Genomic DNA, 22,949 nt, shown 5'->3' with positions numbered 1-22,949 from the left:
TCTTACACTATTTTCACAGCTTCTGAACACTATACATCTTTATAAACATATACTGTAATATAAATGCTGCACCCTTAATATATCAATCTATGATTAATATGCTAGAACAGTCAGTTTCTCTCAGACATCCACTGAGCCTGAAAAGGAGCTACCTCCATTTGCGGTTGACCGAATGGAAATGCGCTGCTAACGTACGTGAGAATAGAATGCAAAATGAAGGGGGCTCTAATTACTATTCAATTTCCAGCAGGCACAAAGAGGAAAAGCCAGGAGATATGCATATAGAGTTTGGGAACATCTGGATGAGGTTGAAAATCTTCCACCTGAGTGGATTACAATGAATAATTACTACATTAATACAGTCCCAACCAGGGACTTTGCCTACCATTGGGCAAGTGAAACAGCCGCTCAGGTGGTGGGTGCTTACCTGGCAGTTTGGTCAGCTTCTGCACTTGTCATTTGCCTCAGGCAGCAAAATGTCTTGGAATGGCCCTGGTCCCAACTGGTTCCCATTTCAATACATTATCTCTTATGGTGTTGACCAAGTTTTTGCCCCCAAATCCTATTAATCAGCTGGTATACTAGAGAAAATTAAGTTAACTGGTTATAGTAACAGGGTCTTGTTATCGCTGACCCACTCAATGGTAAAGCTTAATTCTCTTACAATTCTAGTATTACATGTTAAATAGTGACAGTTACTGAGATTACAAATAACTTTGGATTTTAAAAAACACCACTTCCTCCCCCTTGTGACTTAGAAGATAAGATCATACTGGATGCAGTTGAGATGACAATATAATTGTTTAAAGGGCTCCCCCACCCCACCCCCCGGTCTGGCAATATAACCTCTGGGTTTCCTTTTTTCTGTCACATGCGTTTAAGAACTTAACATTCCAGTTCTCTTAGTTACCGTTGTGTTAGGAAATTCTTCTAATAAACGAATTCATCCACAAAATGAAAGCAAACATATTTAGCATCCTCTTTGTAATGATTTTGGAAGCCCAACTATCCAACTGATGGGGATATGGGGAGCTTATTTGATCTGAGGGTTAATATCAGAAATCCAAGTCATACCTGGAGCTCTGTGGGAAGTTTCTATGCAACTGGAAAACATGAAAAGTTTGATGGAGATAAATTACAAATAATTATTAACAATGTAAAATAGCTCTTCACAACTGCGAACTGTCCCGTACCCTTTCAATGGTGAAAGTTTAGCCATGAGTTGGAAATCAGGGGTCACAAGCCAGTTAAATTCAACTGAGTAGTTTAATAATTCCTCAGGTAAAAGTCTTATCTCACCAGGTAACAATTTACAGGACACCTAGTTCTACTGAAGAGTGGCTTGCTTGGAAAATGAAACAATACATTATTCTCCATGAGTTCAAACTCATACTCTCATGAGTTTAATTGTTAGCTCCTTTCAATGCAATGCAATGCATTTTTATTTTTATTTTTTGGTAAAGACATAGTCCATTTTACATGATCACTTCTTTCTCCCTCCGAAATATGAAGTTCTGCTGAGCCACAATTGTCTTCAAAACATATACTGTGACTGAAAAGCAACAGAATTTCAAATCAATTAATCTATTGCACTTTGTGAAGAAATATATTTATATATATATTTATATATTATCCCCTCTTTGCCCTTGTTGGCTTCAGAAGGTAAAAGTAGCTCATTTGGCTGCATAAAAGTTTCTTTCTCCCCAAGCAGTTTATGTTCAGAATCAGATAGGCCAATGCCTAACTTTCTTTCTTTTATATTATCTGTAACAATTGGAAGAGTTTGAGAGAATAAAATTATTCCAGTAGCTGCTGAGAAGTCTCTGAGTCTAGAAATTAACTTTAGGTGCTATCCAATCATGGTCAACAAATAAAATGTTACTTATTTCCACGTTTTATGAATATGTCCACAAAAAGAGCAAAATGAGGTCTCTCTTTGACTGACACTAACACTGTGATCAGGTATTATTACATGGATGCACTTTATAAGTGACAATAATATACAGACAGAATGGAAGAAAAACACCAACATTATTGCACATGGTGTCTGGGCGAGCGTTAAAACACTGCAATACGGGGTGGAGATTCTGTACATCTTGCTTTTTCTCAGCATTTGCACTAGAGTTTTGATGTAGCAGCAGTATCAATCGACATACATTGGAGAGCTCGGAGTCGTTGGCATTTGATCCAGGATTTTACAAACATAGCACGCAACGTCCACTGTTCGCTCCTCATACATTAGGATGAAGGGATGTTTCTGGTAGAAGAGAAGGGAACAAAATATAGTCTCACTTTTGGAGCACAGAAGGTGTCTCCAGAAGACGTGTGAGCTCCCAAAGGTACTTCCATGCAACTTAACAGGTGTTATGAGTTGCTGCGCTGAGGTACCAACTCACAAGATTCAGTAGAAGGGGTCCAAGCATCAACATGGGCATATACACACAGAGAAGGCAGGTGGGGTACAGTACATCCCTTGGCCTTACGTTTGGGAGGAAATGGATAATTGGTGAAGCAGACAAATCCCAAAATCAAATTTTAATTATACCAATTAAATATGTTGTGCAATTGCAAAAAAACTTTAATTCTCTAGATACACAACACAACCCCTGAATGAACTAAATGTGGGCTTGCTTCATTGCTCACCACAGCAAAAGACAAAATAGCAAGCCCAGCCTCACTGTTTGCACTAAACAGGTAGAATGCAGCTCATATCTCACAAAATGGGAATAGCAATGGGTGCTGTTACAGAATGCCTAATAATATCTGTTGGAAGCTGCCCAGAGTGGCTGGGGCAACCCAGTCAGATGGGTGGGGTATAATAATAATAATAATAATAATACCAAGCTTCAAAAGAGTTAAAAGTCTTTAAAGTCCTTAAAGTCTTAGCCAGTTCTAGTCTCATGCATTCACATATCCCATCATACTCACCAGAAGCTCCTTATACTTTGGCCTTTTGGACTCGTCCTTTGTAAGGCTAAAAAGATCAGTAAGAGGATTAGGGTGACAGAACATTAGCAGAAAAACATCTGAAATTAAGTGTTGGGCAGTTAAGACACTGCACACTGTCAGAGTCTGCAATTCTATCGCATGAATGCACCTATATGGATGATGGTGATCATTAATGGTCATTTAAGTCACCTCTCTGTCCAAAGGCTGTGGCTATAAAACCAACTCATACAGTGATAGTGACCTGCCTTCTCTTTCACCCAGGGCAATCAGGTAAAGAAATAAATTTTAAAAAGAGGACAGGGCTTCTGCAAGCTGTATAGGAGTGGGAATTTCAGCAGATGAGCCACGCAAGACAAGATGCACTATTGAAATTCCTCTTTCTACCAAACTATGCAGAAGCCCTGGACACTGTATTTTCACCTTTGTATTGCCTATTAGGTTCAGAGTATGTTGTAGGTATTGGGAATCCCAGGACTGTTCTTGGTCTGCAGGTAACCAAGAAAATGCTGCAATATAACCAGAAGCACTCTGAAGTCTGCAACCTATCAATACGTCTCTCACTCCATTGTTTTAAAATTCTGAATGCAGGAAGTACACAGCCTTTCAACAACTTCCTGGCATCAGGGAAGTTTCCTTTTCCTTCTTTCTCAAGACCTGTGCAGCATGAAATTAACCCTTCATAAACAAACACAGGGGGATTCTTAAAAAAGATCCTTCTTGCACTACCATAAACAGCCATAAATGAATATAGAGAGCTCAGCAGAGAGGAAAATGCCACAGTTGCTTTTCAAGGGCCTTGTCTACTTAACACAAAACCTGCTCCCCACCTTTCTAAGGAGGAAAGCACATCACTGAACTAAAGACAGTCTGGTCCTGCCCATTTGCCTCTAAGAAATCAGCTCAAGAGGCTAATTAACTGCATTTTAAAAACACTGCAGAAAAATGTCAAACCAACAGGTGGCAGCACATCAACACTGTAGTGAATTTGAAGCCACTGTCTTGCTTTAATCAGTTTGTAAAATGTACATTGATCATTCTCCTTTAAATACCACTCCTCCGCTTTCTCTTTTGTGTGATTATAGCCTCAAAGGCAACTGTTTCATCTTAAAGGTATCTTTAACTATTCTAGCTCCTGCAAGGCTCCAAATCACCACTAATATACTAAACGATGTTAAGTTGCTCACATAACGCTTCCTTAGCCCATTCTGGTGTGCTAAATGTAACAAGAGCAACCGACTCAGATCCACTTCGTTTTATCCACAGGACAATGTAATAATTGTGCTGCAATGAGGCAAACACAGCTTATCAACATTCATTTAAAATATCACAGCTACAAACCTGCAGGTAGGCAAACTCCCAGCAGGAGGCACTACAAAGATATATTCTGCAGTTTACAGTGTGCACTCTATTTGATGCAATCGCTGCTCCCTCTATCATATATCGAGGAGGCAACAACAAACGGATCTCCAATATGTAATTAGGGGCTACAAAAGGTCTTGCTACAGACACAGCCTGAGGAAAGGCCTCCCTACCATCCCAGTGCTATTTGTCAAATGTGAGAAGTCAGTAAGGAAGATCTGCGTTGCCTTCACGTTGAGTGGCAACTCAACTAGGGAAGGACATGTCTAAATCTCTCCAAGCCACCACTTCCATCACACATGCAGGAAATGTGGCATTAATTTAAGGCTTGCAAGTGGCTCTTCATACTGCAGCTTTCTCCACCCAACCCACTTTCATCCTCAGTGGAGGAAAAATGCACCATTTCCAGCAACATGAATACTCTTGGATGTTGCTGCCACATGCAAGTTGCTGAGGGACAGAGTTGGAAGCCTGAGCCAGAACCACTTACTAATGCCCTGAAGAGCCCCAGAGCGAGGCATACTCACCACAAGTTGACAAAGTTGATAAAACTTTGGGAGAACTCCCGTTCCTCTGAGTTACTCAGCTGTGGTGGGTCTCCTTTGACTACTTGTGTCAGTTGATCAAATACACTATTCCATTTGGGATAGGGGAACCGTCCTGTGGCCAGTTCATACTACACCAAAAGAAAAAGGAACAACATGGGCTAGATTAGCCATTGTAAAGTTCATGGGGGCAGGAGGGTGGGAGCGAGGATTCTCCAAACAAGCCCCACCAGCAGAAGGTCTGTGCACGGTTTCCAACTCCTTATGATTTAACAATAGCAACCCTCCCAAATTAGCCAGCTGAAATCAAGAAAGCTTGGGGGAAAGCAGGAGATGGCTTGTACCTGAGAAATAATAGTTCCGGTACTCAAAAGAGATTCCCAGACATAGTAGCAACTTAAAAGAGCTCAACCCTCTGCATCCTAATCCCCCCTGCTCCCCACAAACATTCTTTTTTTCCTTGTCTTTGCAGCTGGATGTATTCAGATGAAGAGCCCCTTAAACACACTTTACCATTTGTGAAAAGCCCACAAGTCTGCTTTCCACAGATAGGGGAGAAATTCTATCTTGCTGCTGTAGAACAGCTGCAATGCTTTCCACTTCTTTTGTTAAAAAGAAGAAGAATCATACGAGGTGTGCAGGCAATTGCTGGGGAGACAGAGTGGGCAACTTACCAGCTGCTTCAATTAAATTTAAAATGTTCACAAAACAGCAGGCAAGCACTTGACCTTTAAAACACATGAAATAATAGTGTGTGTGTGTTCTGCATTAACCCAAGCCCCTATTTTGCATTTGTCTCCGGTTGACGGACCTCAACCTTCCCATAAAAAAAGCAGTGGAAACAATGTCTACCCATTCCTCATAAACATACTAGTCATACCTCGGGTTACAGAAGCTTTGGGTTATGCACTGCGCCAAAACCGGAAGTACCAGAACAGGTTACTTCTGGGTTTCAGTGCTTGCGCAGAAGCACTAAATCATGCTTTGCACATGTGCAGAAGCACCAAATTGCAACTTCTACGTGTGCAGATGCAGCGCTGCGGGTTGCGGATGCTGCGGGTTGCGAACGTGCTTCCCGCATGGATCACATTCGCAACCCGAGCGTCCACTGTACATGCTAGGGCAGGGCCCAGAGGCATTCCAGGGAAATGAAGGAGGTGGTTGCGGGAGTTCCTGGTTTCCCCCTTCGATACCATTGCCACCTGTCCCCACCCCTAGTCAGCTCCACTTTGGGGGTGACTACTAGGCTAATGCTAAGGGTGTATGTGCCCAGAGAGGGTGCCAGCCCCTTCGAATCTGGAATTGTCTCTGATTAGACCAAACCCTTGGTTTCTACCTTTCTGCTTCAATACACTCTTCTCCACTCCTACTAAGTTTGCTTTCTTCAGTGGTCCAAACCTAGGAAGGCTGGGCTTACACTGGCTCTAAAGGGGCAGCAAGGAACAGATTTCCTAGCTTAAAGCATGGTTCTTTTGAGATTTAGCATGCATTGCTGCCCCCTAGTAACAGAGTAAAGTCACTGCTGATAAAAAGTAGCCACGGAAGCCAAACTGCGTAGCAGAGGAAAGCTGAGCCAGGTCTGTTATTCAGGGAGGCAATGCAGGCCCTATCACAGCGTACATGTTCACAAGAGTAATGCCAGTTTAGCTTTTACTTCTCCTAAAGCTGCTTCACAAGCTGCTTTAGGGTTTTATCTCCAGCAGCATGCAAAGCCCTTAGCATTTCTCACTTACCAATGTAATCCCTAAGCTCCAGACATCCGAGCGGACATCATATCCTTGCCTGGATGCACTGGGGTCTATCCTCTCTGGCTGAAATTAGAGGAAGAATATCAGTTATATAAGAAAAAGGCAAGAATTTACTGAAGTGGGATATGGAGAAGGATTCATTTAACACCAACTGTCCCTTCCATGATCCTAATCCTAATGCAGGGCTGCATGTACTCTATTTAAAGCAAATCAGAATCCTGCAACAGGGTATGAATTATGCAAATGAAGCAAACATTAGGGGAGATTTAAGAGATTCCTTTTTTACCCACCCCAAAACTGCAAAGACTGGCCTTGAGGGGAAATCACTGCAGCTATCCTTCTGAAATTTTTGATTTCTCACTAGTGAAGGGGTAGGAAGGAATTGGACTTGGATAAACACTGAGCCAAATTAGGCAGCCCCTTAAGCATCTTTGACTGAGGCGGACTGTTTTCCAAAGTACTGAATCTGGAGACTGAACTGAAAGCCCTTAATATGAGTCTTCTCAGGATAATTAGATCCCATGGTTCCCGCTTGGAAGCCATGGACAATTATTATATACAAGTTTCATCACGGTGAAGTATTAAACGTATTTCAATGTTTCAGGTGCCTAAAGTCTAGATATTATTCTATATAAAATTACCCTCTTATTTTATTTGTGCATTTTATGATGTTGTATTGTTAGGATTGTACTGAACCATTCAATCTTTTGCAGCACTTTTGTTCAATCTGGTTCTGCTTGGCAAAAGCATCTGCTATTAATGTCACAACTCAAGTGTATTAGTCTCACTTGGCTGGGGCCAGTATTTCTGAAAGAATATGCTTTGTTTCCCTGTTATCTGTGGCTTTGAATCTGGCATCACTTCTCCTTAAAAAAACTAACACATCCAACTAAGAACAAATGGCAAAAGAATCTGTATTTTTGGAAATCTTGTGTAACCATATGTCTGTTATTTAAATGGCAATAGGGGGCATCCCTCTTAGACTAGTCAATTATTCTGCCACATTTGGGAACTAAAGCTGTATTTTATTGATCCGTGCTACCACAAGGCACCAACATCCTCATCAGAATGTTACTAAGCAATTCTCAGACTTAATTTACTCAAAAGGAATTTCACTGAACTGTATGTTCCCCGTTTCCCTGCACCTTTGTATGGTAACCATCATGGCCCAAAATGTCCTCACTCTGTTCCCGAGCCTCTTCTTCCCAGGAAAAGCTCTGGTAGGAGCCACAGGGTTTTACTAGCTCATTACAGATTCCTCCTACAAATGACCATCTAAATGCAAACACATAGAAAATGGATGCTTCCAATACCTTCACCAGTAGAGGGACCAGGTTACTAAAGCATGAAAGAGATTTGATTACTGCAAGAAAAGCTGTTCACACCTTGGGTGTGCAGTGATGTAATGTACTAAGATTAAGCTGGAGAAGCCTCACATCAAGCTAACTTCATCTAAGTTTTAGCTTGTGAAGCTGAAGAATGATTTCAACCTCAGCCATTCATGTACAAAATATTTACCTTCTGCCTTTACAACAAAGCAAGTAAAAGAAAGGATTCCATTTCTATTCGCACCTCACCCATCACATATAAGTTTTCAAATCCCACTTACTGCCATGTAGGGCCGGCAGCCAGCATCTCTGGTCTTGGCAATGGAGTCTACAAGTTGTCCACTAATGCCGAAATCACAGAGTTTAATATTTCCGTTTCTGTCCAGAAGAATATTGGAAGGTTTAATATCTGCAACAGATGTGGGCAAACAGAAACATATTTAAGCAGATAAGCTGCAACCAAAGCACTTCAGCTTCTAACTGCTGAAAGTTACATAGCGTCAGACACAAAGTTACGACTAAAGACAGCAACTGCATGTCACAGAAACTAGAGTCACTCCCCCTCTGGAATTAACAGGAGAAATAAATCAGGAACCTGGATTCGAGCTTGCTTCCCATGATATCCGCTCAGGATCTTGGTTTGTTGCTCCCTTACAAACCAGGATCACTAGCCAGCCTTAAACCATGGTTTGTTGTTGGCTTACAAATCCTGGCTTGTTAAGGAGTAACAAACTAGGCACCTCAGCCAGCCAAGCAACCAACCAACCAATGGCAGCAGCTTTGGTGTGTGAGAGACTTAAATGGGAGAAACCCCCTCCCATAGGACTATGACCCTGTTCTGCACACAGAAACTTGTGACTTAAAAATTGTAACACCCAATGAGTGTTGTCAATTGGCTCTGTCCTAATGTCAGCCTCCAACTGGTAGCCCAAGAGAACCAAAACTCACACGGACATAGTGAAACATAAAATGATCATGTGGAATACCCCAAATAGTCGGCTCACAAATGTATTTTGCATAATCTACAGGCATGCTCAGGAAGAACTGCGTGTGACAGGCATACCACACAGTAAGAAAGACAAATCCAGAAAAGCCTACCTCTGTGAATGATTTTCAAGTTTTCTTTTAAGTGGTTTAGTGCTTTCACAGTCTAGGAGAGAAAGAGAAATTTTATTGAGAACAAAAATAATAAAATGCCTCCTATTACACAATCCAAAGCCAAACAATTTAAGATGCATCTCAGACAGCTTATAAGGCAGAAATGCAGACGCATCCCTTTAAACATTTAATAGCTATACCATGTTACAGTGTAGTTAATGCAAACAAAATGTGATAGAAATGGTTGTGTAAGACCATGGTTTGTTTCCCGCTTGTGCTAGCAGGGGCCATGGGTGGTGCTGGGATAGGGGGCAGTGCACTCCCCAACCAAGGAGCTCACCCCCACTCTTGCCTCCCCGTTGCTGGACTCCTGTCATTGGCATATACTGCTATTTTTCTTTCAGAGATCTTAGCATGTGAGACACAACCCACCCACCTAGAAGTATATTTTGTACTTTCTGTGCCCCTCCACCACCAGAAGAAAAAAAAATTCTGAAGCCGCCCTGGCAGAGACTGAGCAGTATATGGTAAACCATTAGGTTTCACAGCAACAAGCCTAAATAAGTCAAATCATCTCCCGCCTAGATCCTGGATTTGAAAATCTAAGCAGAAGTGTGCACACACAAAAAAGGCAGCAGTGAGAATAGAAAGAATACTTACAGCTAAAGTGATTTTGCCTAGAATTTCTTCTGGAATAACGTCATCTAATACACTATATACATATTTGTAAAATTTATCAAACGAGGTAGACATGAGCTCCATACAGATCCAACAGTCACCCTAAGAATAAAAAAGCAGTAAGCAAGACATGTTTTATTATTGTTAATCTGAAATACACATATGGGGTGGTCAATGTGCAACTCTTGCTAAGCTGTGATGAAAAGGGAAGCATAGAAAAGAAGGTCCTTGGACATACAAACCAACACCGATGCAAACCTTTGCCTTACCAAGAGAGACAAAGCAGAACATACATATTTCTGGGAACAAACTTCAAGTTGGTCTGCCTCACAAAATATTCTGCTTCCTCTTTTGTCAAATTACAATTGGTCTAATCAATTACCGTATATACTCAAGTAAAAGCCGACCTGAATATAAGCCGAGGCACCTAATTTTACCACAAAAAACTGGGAAAACTTATTGACTCGAGTATAAGCCGGTTCACCACACCACAAACCTCCTAGTGGGCCGGAGAGCGGCTTCTCTCTCTCCCCCAGCCCCTCCAGTCTCTCTGCCTCCCTAGGGTGCTGCCGAGAGGCAGAGGCTGGTGGCAGCAGCGTCGGAGGAAGAACGAGCAGCCCAAAAGGGCTGCTTTCAGGCTGCTCATTCCTCCTCCTCCACCACCAACAGCCTCTGCCGCTCGCAAGGGCAGGCACAGGAGCCGTGCTTGGCAGAGCAGTGGCAGCACGAGAGGCGGCAGCAAACCGCTTGCTCCGACGAGGGCTTGCTGAAAATGCGCTCAGGTGGGACCCTCATTCGAGTATAAGCCAAGGGGGGCTTTTTCAGCATAAAAAATGTGCTGAAAAAGTCAGCTTATACATGAGTGCATACGGTAGTTAGGTGGCATGTGACATTCGAATACAATAGCAATTGTCCACCCCAAAATACAATGGCATTGCATTCCTCGTGACCCCTGGAGTAGTCAGATGCTTACTAGGCTTCTCAATATCTTGGGCCAGCTATTATATCTCAGTTTAACCTACCGGGCAGGGTTGTTGTGATAAAAATGGGGGAGAACCATGTGCACCATCCCAACCTCCTTAAGAGGAGGAATGTGATAAAAGTGAAATGTAATAAAAGGTAGAAAGTTTGAAAGCCACAAGTGTATAACACATGATTATAATGAACCTTTTGAGAAGCACTGAAATGAAATAGGCATTTTAGAGATAAAGCAGTGCTAACATTTTCTTTACATGCATCTCCCCCACCAAACTAGTTTACCCTTGCAAATTGTCTACTGCCTGCCCTTCAGTTAATGTGCTTCATTACCCATTAAAACGTCATAAAACGTATTAACTAAATCTGTTACAAACTAAGCAGATTTTGAGTGCCCACCTCTCTGAAGAGTGCTCCATAAAACTGAACAATATATGGGCAATCACTACTTCGCATAACTACATCCAAATCCATTAAAAGCTGTTTCTGTTCCTTTTCATCCACTGTCGAACGAATTCTCTGAAAGAATAAGAAAGGAAGAGATATCATAATTAAAGTAAACAGAACTAGCTGTGTTTGCATGTCACATTAATATCTTATTATGGGCTCACCCACATGAACCATGTACTGCTCAAAAGCGCCTGCTTAACTCCTTCCACACTCCAAACCCATGGGCTTTGACATGTCATCTGAACCATTTTAATCAGCTCAGGTGATTTTTAAGAAAAAGAAATAACCTCTAGCCTGTAAGGAAGGTTAGGCTGAAGAACAGCAACTAGCTCAAGGACAACCAAAGAGTTACATGCCTGAGGAAGGATTCAAACCTGATCTCCAAGGTACTAGTCCAGAAGTCTAACCACCACACCTTGTCCAGTAGTTTAGGATGATAGGAAGACAGCAAGTTGGGGAAGGCTGATTTATGCTATCATTATCATGCAACGATCCATATTTGAGGATGAATATTCCCTTTTATTAGGCAGTATTTTCTTCAGTTCATGACTCAATTCATGGGACACATTCCAGCCTAACAAAAACATTTGAGTAGGCCGCAGTGCAAGGCTGGCCACAGGTGTGGCTTGGAGAGGAAGCATGGTCTGGAAAGATTACTAAGGACCATTTGGTCCCTTGGCCTAAGGTCCCCCACCCCCTCCATAAAGAATGACACGTTGGTAGCCAATCTGTGACTAAGGGCCAAACTGCATGGCACATTAAAAGTGTTTTTAGGCACTGTGTCATGTCTCTCCTTTTAGAAAAGTCAACTGCAGTGGATCCTAATCCTAATCCAGATTTTGATCCTTTACCCATTGCTATTTTCTAGGCAACCTCCTCCAGTACTACCCACAATTTGCTATCACCTTCTGGGGCAAAAAAGCTTCTGTATAGAGTGATTTTCCAGGGAAAACAGTGCAGGGCTAAACAGCTAACCTCTCTTCCAGCCCCAATCGAAAATCAGCATGAACACCCACACCCCTGTTTTTCTAAAGAAAAATACCATACCCTCCCCCACCAAACAAATGCTGACCAAAGCCACTTGAGAAAGTTATAATAGCAGACATGGGACGGTTCTGCTTTGTTCTGGAGACACTATACAATTCTTCTGGGCACAATTATTCTACAGCTGTAAAGCCATTACACATTCCAGAGTACAAATAGTAAGCAGCTCAACTGTTTGCCTAGGAAGTGATGGGCAGAACAGAATGATCCAAGTAAAGAACTGCCTGTTATACAGAAGATGAAATGGGAACTCTAAAACACAACTGCAAATATAACACACTCCATCTGTTTTTCCTTTTTCCAGTGTTTCTTAACTCTCTGGGCAATACCTAAACTGCATATAGGCCAATGCCCTCTAACCTTCACAATTCCCTTCAGCCTGGAACTATTCCTAGCCTTTGTATACAATACATTATCCAATCTTTGTATTCCCAAGGAATCCCATGACCAAATATGCAAAGCACTTGCCATTGTGCTCTCCTTGATTTCAAGAGCCCTGCAAAAACGCAGTTTATCTCCAGAGTTTTCTGACTTTGCTCTCATTTTCTTCTCCGGAATTCCTCTCCTAATATTTCTTTACCATATTTCCCTTTCTTCAGTGGCTGCTGGTATCTGCCTGACCTTCCTGTTTTCTGTAGAATTCTGTCTATGGAATTTTAGAATTATTTCTTTTCTTTTACTTTTCTTTTACTGACCATCTATATAGAATCTTTTTCCAGCATCATTTTGACAACAGCCACCTATTATCAAGACTTCCCACAGAAAACACAAGCTGAGCACAAATCAAGGTAGAGTGATCCTGGGAAGATCAAACTGGTTCCAGTGATTGTGGGAACCTCCAGAAAAGCATACCTGGGGGCAGGGAGGAGATCGTCCTGTATGGCAAGCTGAGAGAATCATTATAATAGAGGAATGCTGAATTCCTCCCATAATTTATTATTATTTAGTATTTATTACTGAATACATGGGAATGGATTAAACATCACCATAATAGGAAAGTTTGAATATGGCAATTGTGTCTATCATACAGATAAATGTATGACAGTTGCTGAGGTCAACGTGGAAGTTATGTGAATCCTTAAATGTTCCAAGGACCCACTAAAGATGTATCAGGGAGATGCAATGTGATGTGTCTCTCAGGTAGCCTGTCCACTGTGTTTACAAATGTCCACCTCTGCATTCATACTATGTGTGCTGTACTGCAGCATACACAAGCGAAACCTGGCTAATCAAAGTGTGAAGCAGTCCACACTGGACGCAACTCCTTGTTGGTACCAACCTATTTATTTGGTAACAAACCTTAATTTGTTGCTATGGAAAACCCAAATATTGACCCTCAACAGGACTCAGCAGAGGCATGGCTACACAGAAAAAAAATATGGCATGTGCCACCCTACAAATTCAGGGAGAGGAGGGAACAAGACAGAATGGATTCCTTGTAGGCCAGAAGTCACTTATGTAGCTCACAGACACAGATGCTGGAAAAAGCAGGGTGAAGAACATTTAATATTCCATAAAGCATACTGGTCACGCCCTCTTCTACTCCTATTATACTTGATGACTAGTGGCCTACATGTTATGAAACATGCCAGTATATTTGCTGATAACTGGACTGAGTACAGGGCTCAATTCTGCCTTCACTTCAAGTTATTTTATAGCCCAGTGTTGTTAAAAGAGTATTACAAGAAATGAGTGGGACGCAGGTGGCGCTGTGGTCTAAACCACTGTGCCTCTTGGGCTTGCCGAATGGAAGGTCGGCAGTTCGAATCCACATGATGGGGTGAGCTCCTGTTGCTTTGTCCGAGGCTCCTGCCAACCTAGCAGTTTGAAAACACACTGGTGCAAGTAGATAAGTAGGAAAAATGAAAACTACTGTAGCAAGGCAACTAGCTTTGTTTCACAAAGGACCCTGACCTGTCCACTGCAAAACTGCATTTAAGAATAATAAACCTGAGCTGGATTTAAAACCAGGAACCTAGAGATAAAGGGTCTCAGTATATATACAGTGTTTGTGTTAAAAAGAAGCTTACGTATATTAGATGTTGTCAGGGAACTGCAGGCAGCGAGGGAAGAAAGAATTAGAGGGTACAGGGAATGATCCCGACTGATCACTACTGAGTCCTCCTCAGAAGACAGAGAAGAGGATAGTGAGTCTGGGGAGGAAAGGGTGCTTCAGAGAGAAGGGGATCCACGTCACAGGGGAAAACGGAAGGGGCTGAGCCGTTGGCTCTGTTGGTCTCGAGGGAGAGGGAAAAGAGAAAGTAGTTAGAGCAACGCGTCATGAGAGACGGGTCGCTTTGTTTATTCGGCATGTAATCTTGTCTGAAGAAAATAAAGAAAGGAATTTATGGCTGGCTGCCGGGAGTGTTTTTCTACTAAGTGCAGCAGTAGGGCAGTAGGCGGAAGCCCCGTGTTCCTTGTGGACAAAAAGGCCACGCGAGAGAAACGTCTCGTCGTAGACTTCCGGAGAATCAATGCCCAGACGCTCCCCATGGCCTTCCCAATGCCAAGAATTGATGACGTATTGGCGAGGGTGCGAAAGGGGAAAATTTTCACCAAACTGGATTTGAGAGGAGCCTACAATCTCATCAGGGTGCGAGGGGGGGACGAGTGGAAGACAACCATGTTCACACCACTAGGGGCATTTGAATATCTTGTTATGCCCTTCAGTTTACAGTGTGGTAGTCCGTGCTTCCAAGCCTTCATGCACCACGTGTTGGGACCTTTGCTCTACAAAAACTGAGCGGCATTTTTGGATGACATACTTATTTACTCTCCAGATGAAGAACAGCACGTTAAGGACGTGCGGGAAGTTCTAGCTAGGCTCAAGGAGCATCGCCTATGGGTGAAACTGGAGAAGTGTCAGTTTCACACGAGAGAGGTCGAGTTCCTGGGCTATAGGCTGTCGGACAGGGGTCTGGCAATGGACCCGGAGAAGGTCAAAGCGGTGGTGGAGTGGAAAAGCCCCAAAACGAGGAAGGATGTTCAGCGGTTCCTGGGCTTCAGTAACTTCTACCAGAAGTTCATCAAGGACTTCGCACGGCTGGCGACCCCCATAACGGATTGCCTCAGTGGCAAGAAGAAGTTTGAGTGGACGGATGGGGCGCAAAGGGCCTTTGAGAGTCTAAAGAGAGTCTTCGCCTCCGAGGAACAACTGCTGCATGTCAACCCTGAACTACCACTGCGGGTGGAGACAGATGCGTCTGATCGAGCGATTGGAGCGGTTCTCATGCAGCAAGATGGGGAGGGGGAGTGGCATCCGTGTGCTTTTTTCCCCCGGAAGCTCAATAAATCGGAAGTGAACTATAGTATCTATGATAAGGAATTGCTTGCTATTGTGTCTGCGTTCAAGCAATGGCGGCATTTTTTGATTGGAGCGAAGCATCAGATACAGGTGTGCACGGATCACAAGAATTTGGAATACTGGCGGACGGCAAGAGTGATGTGCCAGAGGCAAATACGCTGGGCACAGTTCTTTGCCAACTTCAACTTCAAGATTCAGTACGTACCGAGTGAGCAGAACGTGAGGGCGGATGCTTTATCCCATAAACCCGAGTATTTGGCAGAGGAAGGACCGCCGACAGCCCGGTTCATGTTCCCCGAGCAGAGGTGGGCTTGCGGGGCAACATTGGTGAAGGATGACGAACTACTACACTTGATGCGGGACGATGCTTTTGCCAGAGGAAAGTTGGATGAACTTGGGCAAGGGAGAGGGGCTGAGGGAGGTTTCGAGGAAAAAGGGGGGCTACTGTTTTATCGAGGGGCTTTGTATGTACCAGGGGAAGCTCTCCGGGCCCGAATCCTCCGACAACTGCATGACAGCTCGACGGCAGGACACTTTGGGCAACATAAGACCATGTTGTTGGTCACCAGGGAATTTTGGTGGCCTAAGGTGCGGGAAGATGTGAAGGAATATGTGCGAGGGTGTGAGACCTGTCAGAGAGCCAAAGGGGAGAGGGCAGCTCCGGCAGGGTTAATGGAGCCTCTGCCAACACCAGGGAGGCCATGGGAGGTGGTATCAGTAGACTTCATCACTGACCTGCCCCGGTCCAGGGGGAAAACGGCGGTGTTGGTGGTAGTGGATCTACTCACCAAAATGTGCCATTTTGTGGCGTGTTCTCATGCGGTAACTGCGGAGGAGACAGCCAAATTGTTTGTGGAGCACGTGTTTAAGTTGCATGGGGTCCCTTCGAGGGTCATTTCAGATAGGGGGACACAATTTACCTCAAGGTTCTGGCGCAAACTCATGAGTTTGTTGCAAGTGGAGGTAAGTTTCACCACCGCCAGACATCCCGAAAGCAATGGGCAGGCGGAAAGGGTCAATGCAGTATTACAGCAGTACCTGCGTTGTTATGTGGGGGAGAGGCAGAACGATTGGGTGGACAAATTAGCGCTGGCGGTGTTTGCGTACAACAACTCCGAGAATGTGTCCACAGGGATGACTCCGTTTTTTGCAAATCACGGGTGCCATCCTAGGGCTTTCCCGGGGAGGGGGGAGGAATCGTGGAGTGTGCCAGCCGCTGAACAGTTCGCGGAGGAAATGGAAGCAATTCAACAACAACTGAAGTTGAACTTGGAAAGGGCCAAGGAGGTATACAAGAGGCAAGCAGACAAGCATCGGAGGGAAGGGGAAACCCTCCGGGTGGGGGATAAGGTGTGGTTATCAACGCAAGGCTTGCCTTGGAAAGGGGGTTGTAAGAAACTCAAACCCAGGAGGGTGGGTCCCTTTGAAATCATACAGCAATTCAACCCGGTGGCCTTTAAGTTGAGGCTGCCAGAGAGCATGAAAATTCATCCCGTGTTCCACCGGTCGCTATTGTCGGCTTACCGGCCGGGCAGAAGGGAAGGGGAGGTGCCACCGCCAGAAGTCGAGGAAAGGGAGGGGGGACACCGGATAGAGAAAATATTGGACTCGTGTTGGAAGGGTAATCAGCTTGAGTACCTGGTAGCTTGGGAGGGGGCTCCCAGTTCGGATAACACATGGGTGCCGTCAGATTGGGTCACGGAGGAGGGTTTAGTGGAGGACTTCCATGAGCTATTTCCACATAAGCCACAACCCGCAGGGAGGTTCGCTGAGAGGGCGTTTGGGCCGACGGACGATGAAGAGGATTTTGAAGGGTTCTCAGCCTCGGACCAAGAGGAAACACAAGGGGGAGGAGGAGTGAGTGAAGAGCGTCCGGGTCCATCAGGTGTTAGAGGTTGGGGTAACATTTTTGATGATACCGAAGAGGAGGAGGAGGAGAGTTTCCTAGGATTTTACCCCAAGAAGCATGAGGAAAATGCATCGGGGGAGGCTTCATCTCAGGAAAGGGAGGTGAGGGGGGCCTTTGAGGAGGGGGTGGATGTCAGGGAACTGCAGGCTGCGAGGGAAGAAAGAATTATAGGGTACAGGGAACGATCCCCACTGATCAGTACTGAGTCCTCCTCAGAAGACAGAGAAGAGGACAGTGAGTCTGGGGAGGAAAGGGTGCTTCAGAGAGAAGGGGATCCACGTCACAGGGGAAAACGGAAGGGGCTGAGCCGTTGGCTCTGTTGGTCTCGAGGGAGAGGGAAAAGAGAAAGTAGTTAGAGCAACGCATCATGAGAGACGGGTCACTTTGTTTATTCGGCATGTAATCTTGTCTGAAGAAAATAAAGAAAGGAATTTATGGCTGGCTGCCGGGAGTGTTTTTCTACTAAGTGCAGCAACGCGTGCAGCTGGCAAGCTGACAGATGTTCTCCTTAAATTTTATAACCCATAATTTTACAAACCAGTTAAGTATTTAATAACACTAAACTACAAGGCGAAATATACAGATAGCGGGGGAAAGCAAACAACTGCTGAGCGCAAGATGGATGGATATTAAATTATCCACTATATATTGCCCCTGCAGTTGGAAAGTACAAGAATAATTACGGGCATCACCTACTTTAACAGCCATAATTTGCCCACTTGGTTTGTGGACCATTTTGTTGACAGAACCATAAGCGCCTCGTCCAATTTCTCCAAGATCTTTCAAGTCCTCCGCAGTAAAATCCCAATGTTGTTCAGGGGAAATCTTCAATTTTCCTGATGATTCAATGCTGTGTGTTCTCAGTCTCTCTCTGCCAAAAAAAAATTGGGAAGGAATTTTGCCACATTTTATATCAATTGAAAAATTTCTCTCTCTTACAGCACTGATTAAATGCATTTATACAGAGTAGTGAACATAAAGCTAATGCAATAATATACTTTCCATGAAGGATCTAATCTAGATGGAGGTAACAGGGCAGGATACTATAACAATTGCACCTAAAGCAACTAGATTTTTTTTAGCTATTAATCAAGACCATCTGTCTCTTATATTACAATAACTGGTATGTCTATTTCTGTGGTTGTTTATAAATTCCTGCATAAAACTGTATTATATTCCTATGAAATGCAGAAGGATAATATTAGTTATGCTACGTAACATAAAGCAACTACATTCTTCTAGAGTTAAGTTTAGGCTGGTGATTGTCTTTCTCCTTTTATTGCCTGCATTGATAACACCATAAAGAAAACCCATACCTGTGGCTGTTGGGTTTCCGAGAAAGGTTTATAAATATTAATAGAAAACAGAAAAAATGAAGGGATCATGTTAACTCCAAAAATACATGCAGAGCCAATATTCTGTCAGTGTATTTTTGAAGTAAAAGAAGATTAGTCAAAAAGCCACAAAGCCGCTGGTGCATATTTTAAGGCTAGAAGAAGTGTGCAGAATTTTGCGTCAGTAATAAAGGATATTTTTTACATTGGGTCGAACAGACTTCCACAGCTGTGTTAGGTTTCTTTTCTTGCTGACAAGTGGTTCTGCATGAAGAAATACAGTTTTTCTATTTTTGTCTTCCAATATGAACAGTGTTCATCTCAAGACAAATGTGAAAGTCTCCAGTATCTTCTACCCATCACTGTCAAATGTTTGAAAATGAAGCTTACTTTGTAAGAGGAAGGTCTCAAAGAATTCAGTAGGATTATTATTATTATTAAGCATGTTTAGGATTGGACTGTTAAACTCTGGGCTCCTCAGCTGCAATTTTAGAAGTGCTTCATAGTTTTAAAGCCCTTCCTCTCAGCCCTGAACCAAGGAACTTGTCAAACCTGATAGCTGAAAATTTAATGTGGAAATTTGTACATTTATCACAAACTGTGATTATGGTAAGAGCAGAGAATACTTCAGAAGTAATCACTCATGTAAAATTATGGGAAATTAATCAAATTACTTAGCAAACTCAACAAAATCACTGCAATACTAGTTTTGGAATAAGTCCAAACATGAATTCAAGAAAGACCCTCTAAAACCAATGAAAGAATATTAGATAGCAAAAAGGCTTGATCTAAAGCTTTTTAGTTCCTAGACACTGGCTCAATTCAAACAGAGCCTTGGGCATGTACACACCTTCCTCCCCTTGCACACTGTTACACATCCTCTTTTGTGGCAAACCAGTTTGCAGTTACATCCAAATAGGCAAAAACATAGTTTGTGCAAACCAAAGTTTGTCTGCAATCTGAAATGCAAACCATGGTTTGATCATGGCTTACAACTGCAGTTTGCCACAAAAGAGGAAATACAGAACAGTGCAATACAAAGGCTTGGCATTACGTAAGAACACCAATTTCTGAAGATGATGAAGTATCTCTCTCCCTTTCTCCATCATCCCCTGATCTTGGTATGTCATCTTTAATATAGATTCAGCTATACAAGATAAATATAGAGGCAACATAATACCGAGCAAAAAAATAATCTATCAGCATCTCTGAATTCCTGTCTGTGTCATAAATAAACCACCTACAAGACCTTTCTACAAAATGTTAATGAATGAAAAAGGAAAAGAAAAGAATTTAGAAGCTGAGAGAAGCTAAAACAAAAAAGAATAAATAGAAATTCAATTGTAAGCTTTGCCATTTGCACCTGCTAAAGATAAAGCAATTTGTCTTAGAAATCACATTACACAGGTGTTGGGCATTAATTGCTCCCAATCTTCTAGCACATTGTGGGATACTGGTAATATGAAATACTCGTGCTTTTAAATAAATCTGAGAAAAAACAACCTATAGGGAAACAGACACCCCCAGATCCTACAAAAAAGTAAACTGATGTCCTGCTAATTGTCTTCTGCAGCTACAAGGCTGAACATCCAGAACCTGTTTACAAAAAGATACACTGCTCCCTAAGTCTGCTACTCCTAGGATACTGAAAATTCATACAAATAATATTGACATCATCATAGTATGACTAATTTAGGGGGGGGGCGCATTATGGCTAGTTACTTAAATACCCCAAAATAACACACATATAACAAGAGCATAGCTCACCATCTTGCTAAGACAAGATTCCCAGGACTCGAACATCAGTGACATGTCAAAGAATTCAAATGGCTTGTCCCCACCCTGATAACCTTGGGATAGATGCGGCCAAACTGTCACAAGCCTGAGCTGCTCAGCTAGGACCCCGCCTCCCTCTAGGTTAAGTAATGAATAAAACAATATCTAACAGGTTTCCGTGGAATTCCAATATTTTTATCTTAAAGTCAAAGGCAGATACCGTTTCTGATTCTATCATTAATCAACCCTTCAGATACCTAGGTGAAAGGATCATTTGGATGCTTAGAAGATCTGCCTAATTTAGTTGTGTGTGCAAACTACTTCCATTTTCCTTTTCATACAACCAAATATTAAAATTTAAATACTAAGAAATTAATTTAGCTACCAGAAGCTTTTGGTTTTGATAAGGAGGAGAAAGGAGAGAGAAGCCATAGTAGCACTCAAAATACAATTATAAACCAAAGCATACAAAAGTAAATCAGGGTTCTGTCCACAGCGAAGGTTTAAGTCAATGTCACTACACATCAACACAAATCCATTTAAGGTTACTGTATTTAAGTAACACCAGAACAAATCCTCATTTTCAATATGTACTGTCCTTTTGCTAGGAAAGCTGCAGGAAAGCAGAGCTTAATATATATACAACACATTTCTGTACCACTCTTAACATCATTTTAGGGTGGTGCACAACAGTGTTTAAAATATACATATCAAATTTAAATTAACATTACTGAAGAATATCCAACAAGGGAGAAAAGTTCAATTCTGCGCCTCATGGTGTCTGACATCTACGAGAAACCACTGCACAAGATTATTCGGTGTTTTTGGAGTGCTATGTCATCAGGAGTTGATAACACCCAACTCCAACTGTGTATAGGGATGAGTACAAAAGTACCAAACCACGTAGAGGGACAGAAGCATGCATGCAAGCTTGACCCTCAATGTCACTGCACACGTCTCTTCCCTGCTCAGTCTCCAAACCTTCCCATCTTCTATAGGAATTCTACCCACATTCACTTGTACATGATTGATCACGAAGAGAGTTGTACTTGCATTCACATGAGGAGAATTCCTACACAGACCTTCCCTACACAAGAGAAGGTCAGGGACTGAATGAGGGAAGTGTGCATGATGAAGTTGGGGGCAGGGCTTGTACACTGGACCCAGAATCCCTACACAATTTGGTGCTTACATGTTCAGACAAGAACCTGAACACCTCTCCCATCTCTCATTTCCATTTCAGTCCTAACAGAATCAGTGACTGAGGCTGGTAATGCATTGCATGGAGCTAAAGGAATTTAAACCTAATTCAGACAAAATTAGTTGATTAGTGCAGCTGCTGGTTCACAGCAGACTGTTCTTTTTCTATAGGCATATTGCCTGTTTGTTTTATTGTTTTTAACGTTTCTGACTCTCTGGAGGGGAGTATTTCATTTTTTTCATCTTACCTTCTGCTAGAGTAAGCCATCAGATTTGGGGAATTTACAAGGATATACCTGTTTCTTGTAGAATGAGAACCATATGCTAGTTAATAAGGCCAATCTAGAAGGCATACAAGTTGCTAGACAGCTGCTGAAACAGAACTCAAAGGTTTGGGACAGGTATACAGCTCCAGCTAAAACCCCAAACTTTAGCATTCTTGTTCCAAGGTTGATAAAGCTTTAACAAACTGTGACTCAATAAGAAATACTGACAGGGCAATTATGCACAGAGGACTTCTGTACAAATGCACCTGCAGGTGATCAGTGTTGCCAATCACACATTGCCCGTGGGATCCCAGTTCTGATCACTACTGTTCCACACAGACTAATAGTACTGGGGGAAAGAGCTGTTTTTATGGTAATACCACAATAGCTCTAAATCCCCTTATCAAAAATATCATACGTTAATGCTTCCTGATTGTCACCAATCAGGGCATTATGTAGAAGGGGTCCTTGTGAATGAGAGATCTATGAGCCCAGGATCTCTGCGGAGTAGTAAAACCTTAACAGCAGCACACTGCAAGGCTACAAAGCAATATTCTAGTACAGGAAGATAACATAGCACTACCTTGCTCTTAAGGGTTTGGAAAGCCAACTGGATGGAGGGCAATTCTCACTACAACAGTTCTCAGAATTTATAGATTAACAAAAGAAACCAGTTTTAATTCTTTCCAGGTCTACAGAAAATAAGTGTACGTGCTGTGGTTATAACAGTACACTTTGCAACAGACAATGGAACAATTAGTCAAATCTATGGCAAAAGAACATTTTAAAAGGCCTTCATGCTAAGGGGGCAGATTTACCATGAGAAGGAGTGCTATGGAGCTTGAAAGCCATTATTGCAACACCTGTAAGTGCTTACACTAGTAAAATCATTTGCCACATTTTACAGTATGACAAAAAAAAATGAACGAACTACCAGCAACTGAAAGGACACAGAAATAATTTCACAGGAGTGAGACCATCAACAG

The 22,949-nt window shown here is 42.7% G+C and overlaps 1 protein-coding gene across 8 annotated transcripts in view; it reads right to left on the bottom strand.

The window, feature by feature from the left end:
• Positions 1–1,247: 1,247 nt before the first annotated feature.
• Positions 1,248–22,949, bottom strand: part of MAP2K4 (mitogen-activated protein kinase kinase 4) — a 48,276-nt gene continuing 26,574 nt past the window's right edge. For all 8 annotated transcript variants that reach the window (XM_080993784.1, XM_080993783.1, XM_080993785.1 and 5 more), the window contains 9 exons: positions 18,084–18,258; positions 11,080–11,199; positions 9,688–9,807; positions 9,028–9,079; positions 8,211–8,338; positions 6,587–6,664; positions 4,836–4,984; positions 2,929–2,974; positions 1,248–2,257 (listed from right to left, as the gene is read on the bottom strand). In XM_080993784.1, the coding sequence (XP_080849910.1) occupies positions 2,144–2,257; positions 2,929–2,974; positions 4,836–4,984; positions 6,587–6,664; positions 8,211–8,338; positions 9,028–9,079; positions 9,688–9,807; positions 11,080–11,199; positions 18,084–18,258 (982 nt within the window). In that variant the 3' untranslated portion in view covers positions 1,248–2,143. The remainder of the gene's footprint in view (positions 2,258–2,928; positions 2,975–4,835; positions 4,985–6,586; positions 6,665–8,210; positions 8,339–9,027; positions 9,080–9,687; positions 9,808–11,079; positions 11,200–18,083; positions 18,259–22,949) is intronic.

Source organism: Podarcis pityusensis, assembly GCF_964106645.2.
Source record: "Podarcis pityusensis genome assembly, chromosome: 2".
Taxonomy (NCBI): domain Eukaryota; kingdom Metazoa; phylum Chordata; class Lepidosauria; order Squamata; family Lacertidae; genus Podarcis; species Podarcis pityusensis.
This window is presented reverse-complemented; position numbering and strand designations above follow the sequence as displayed.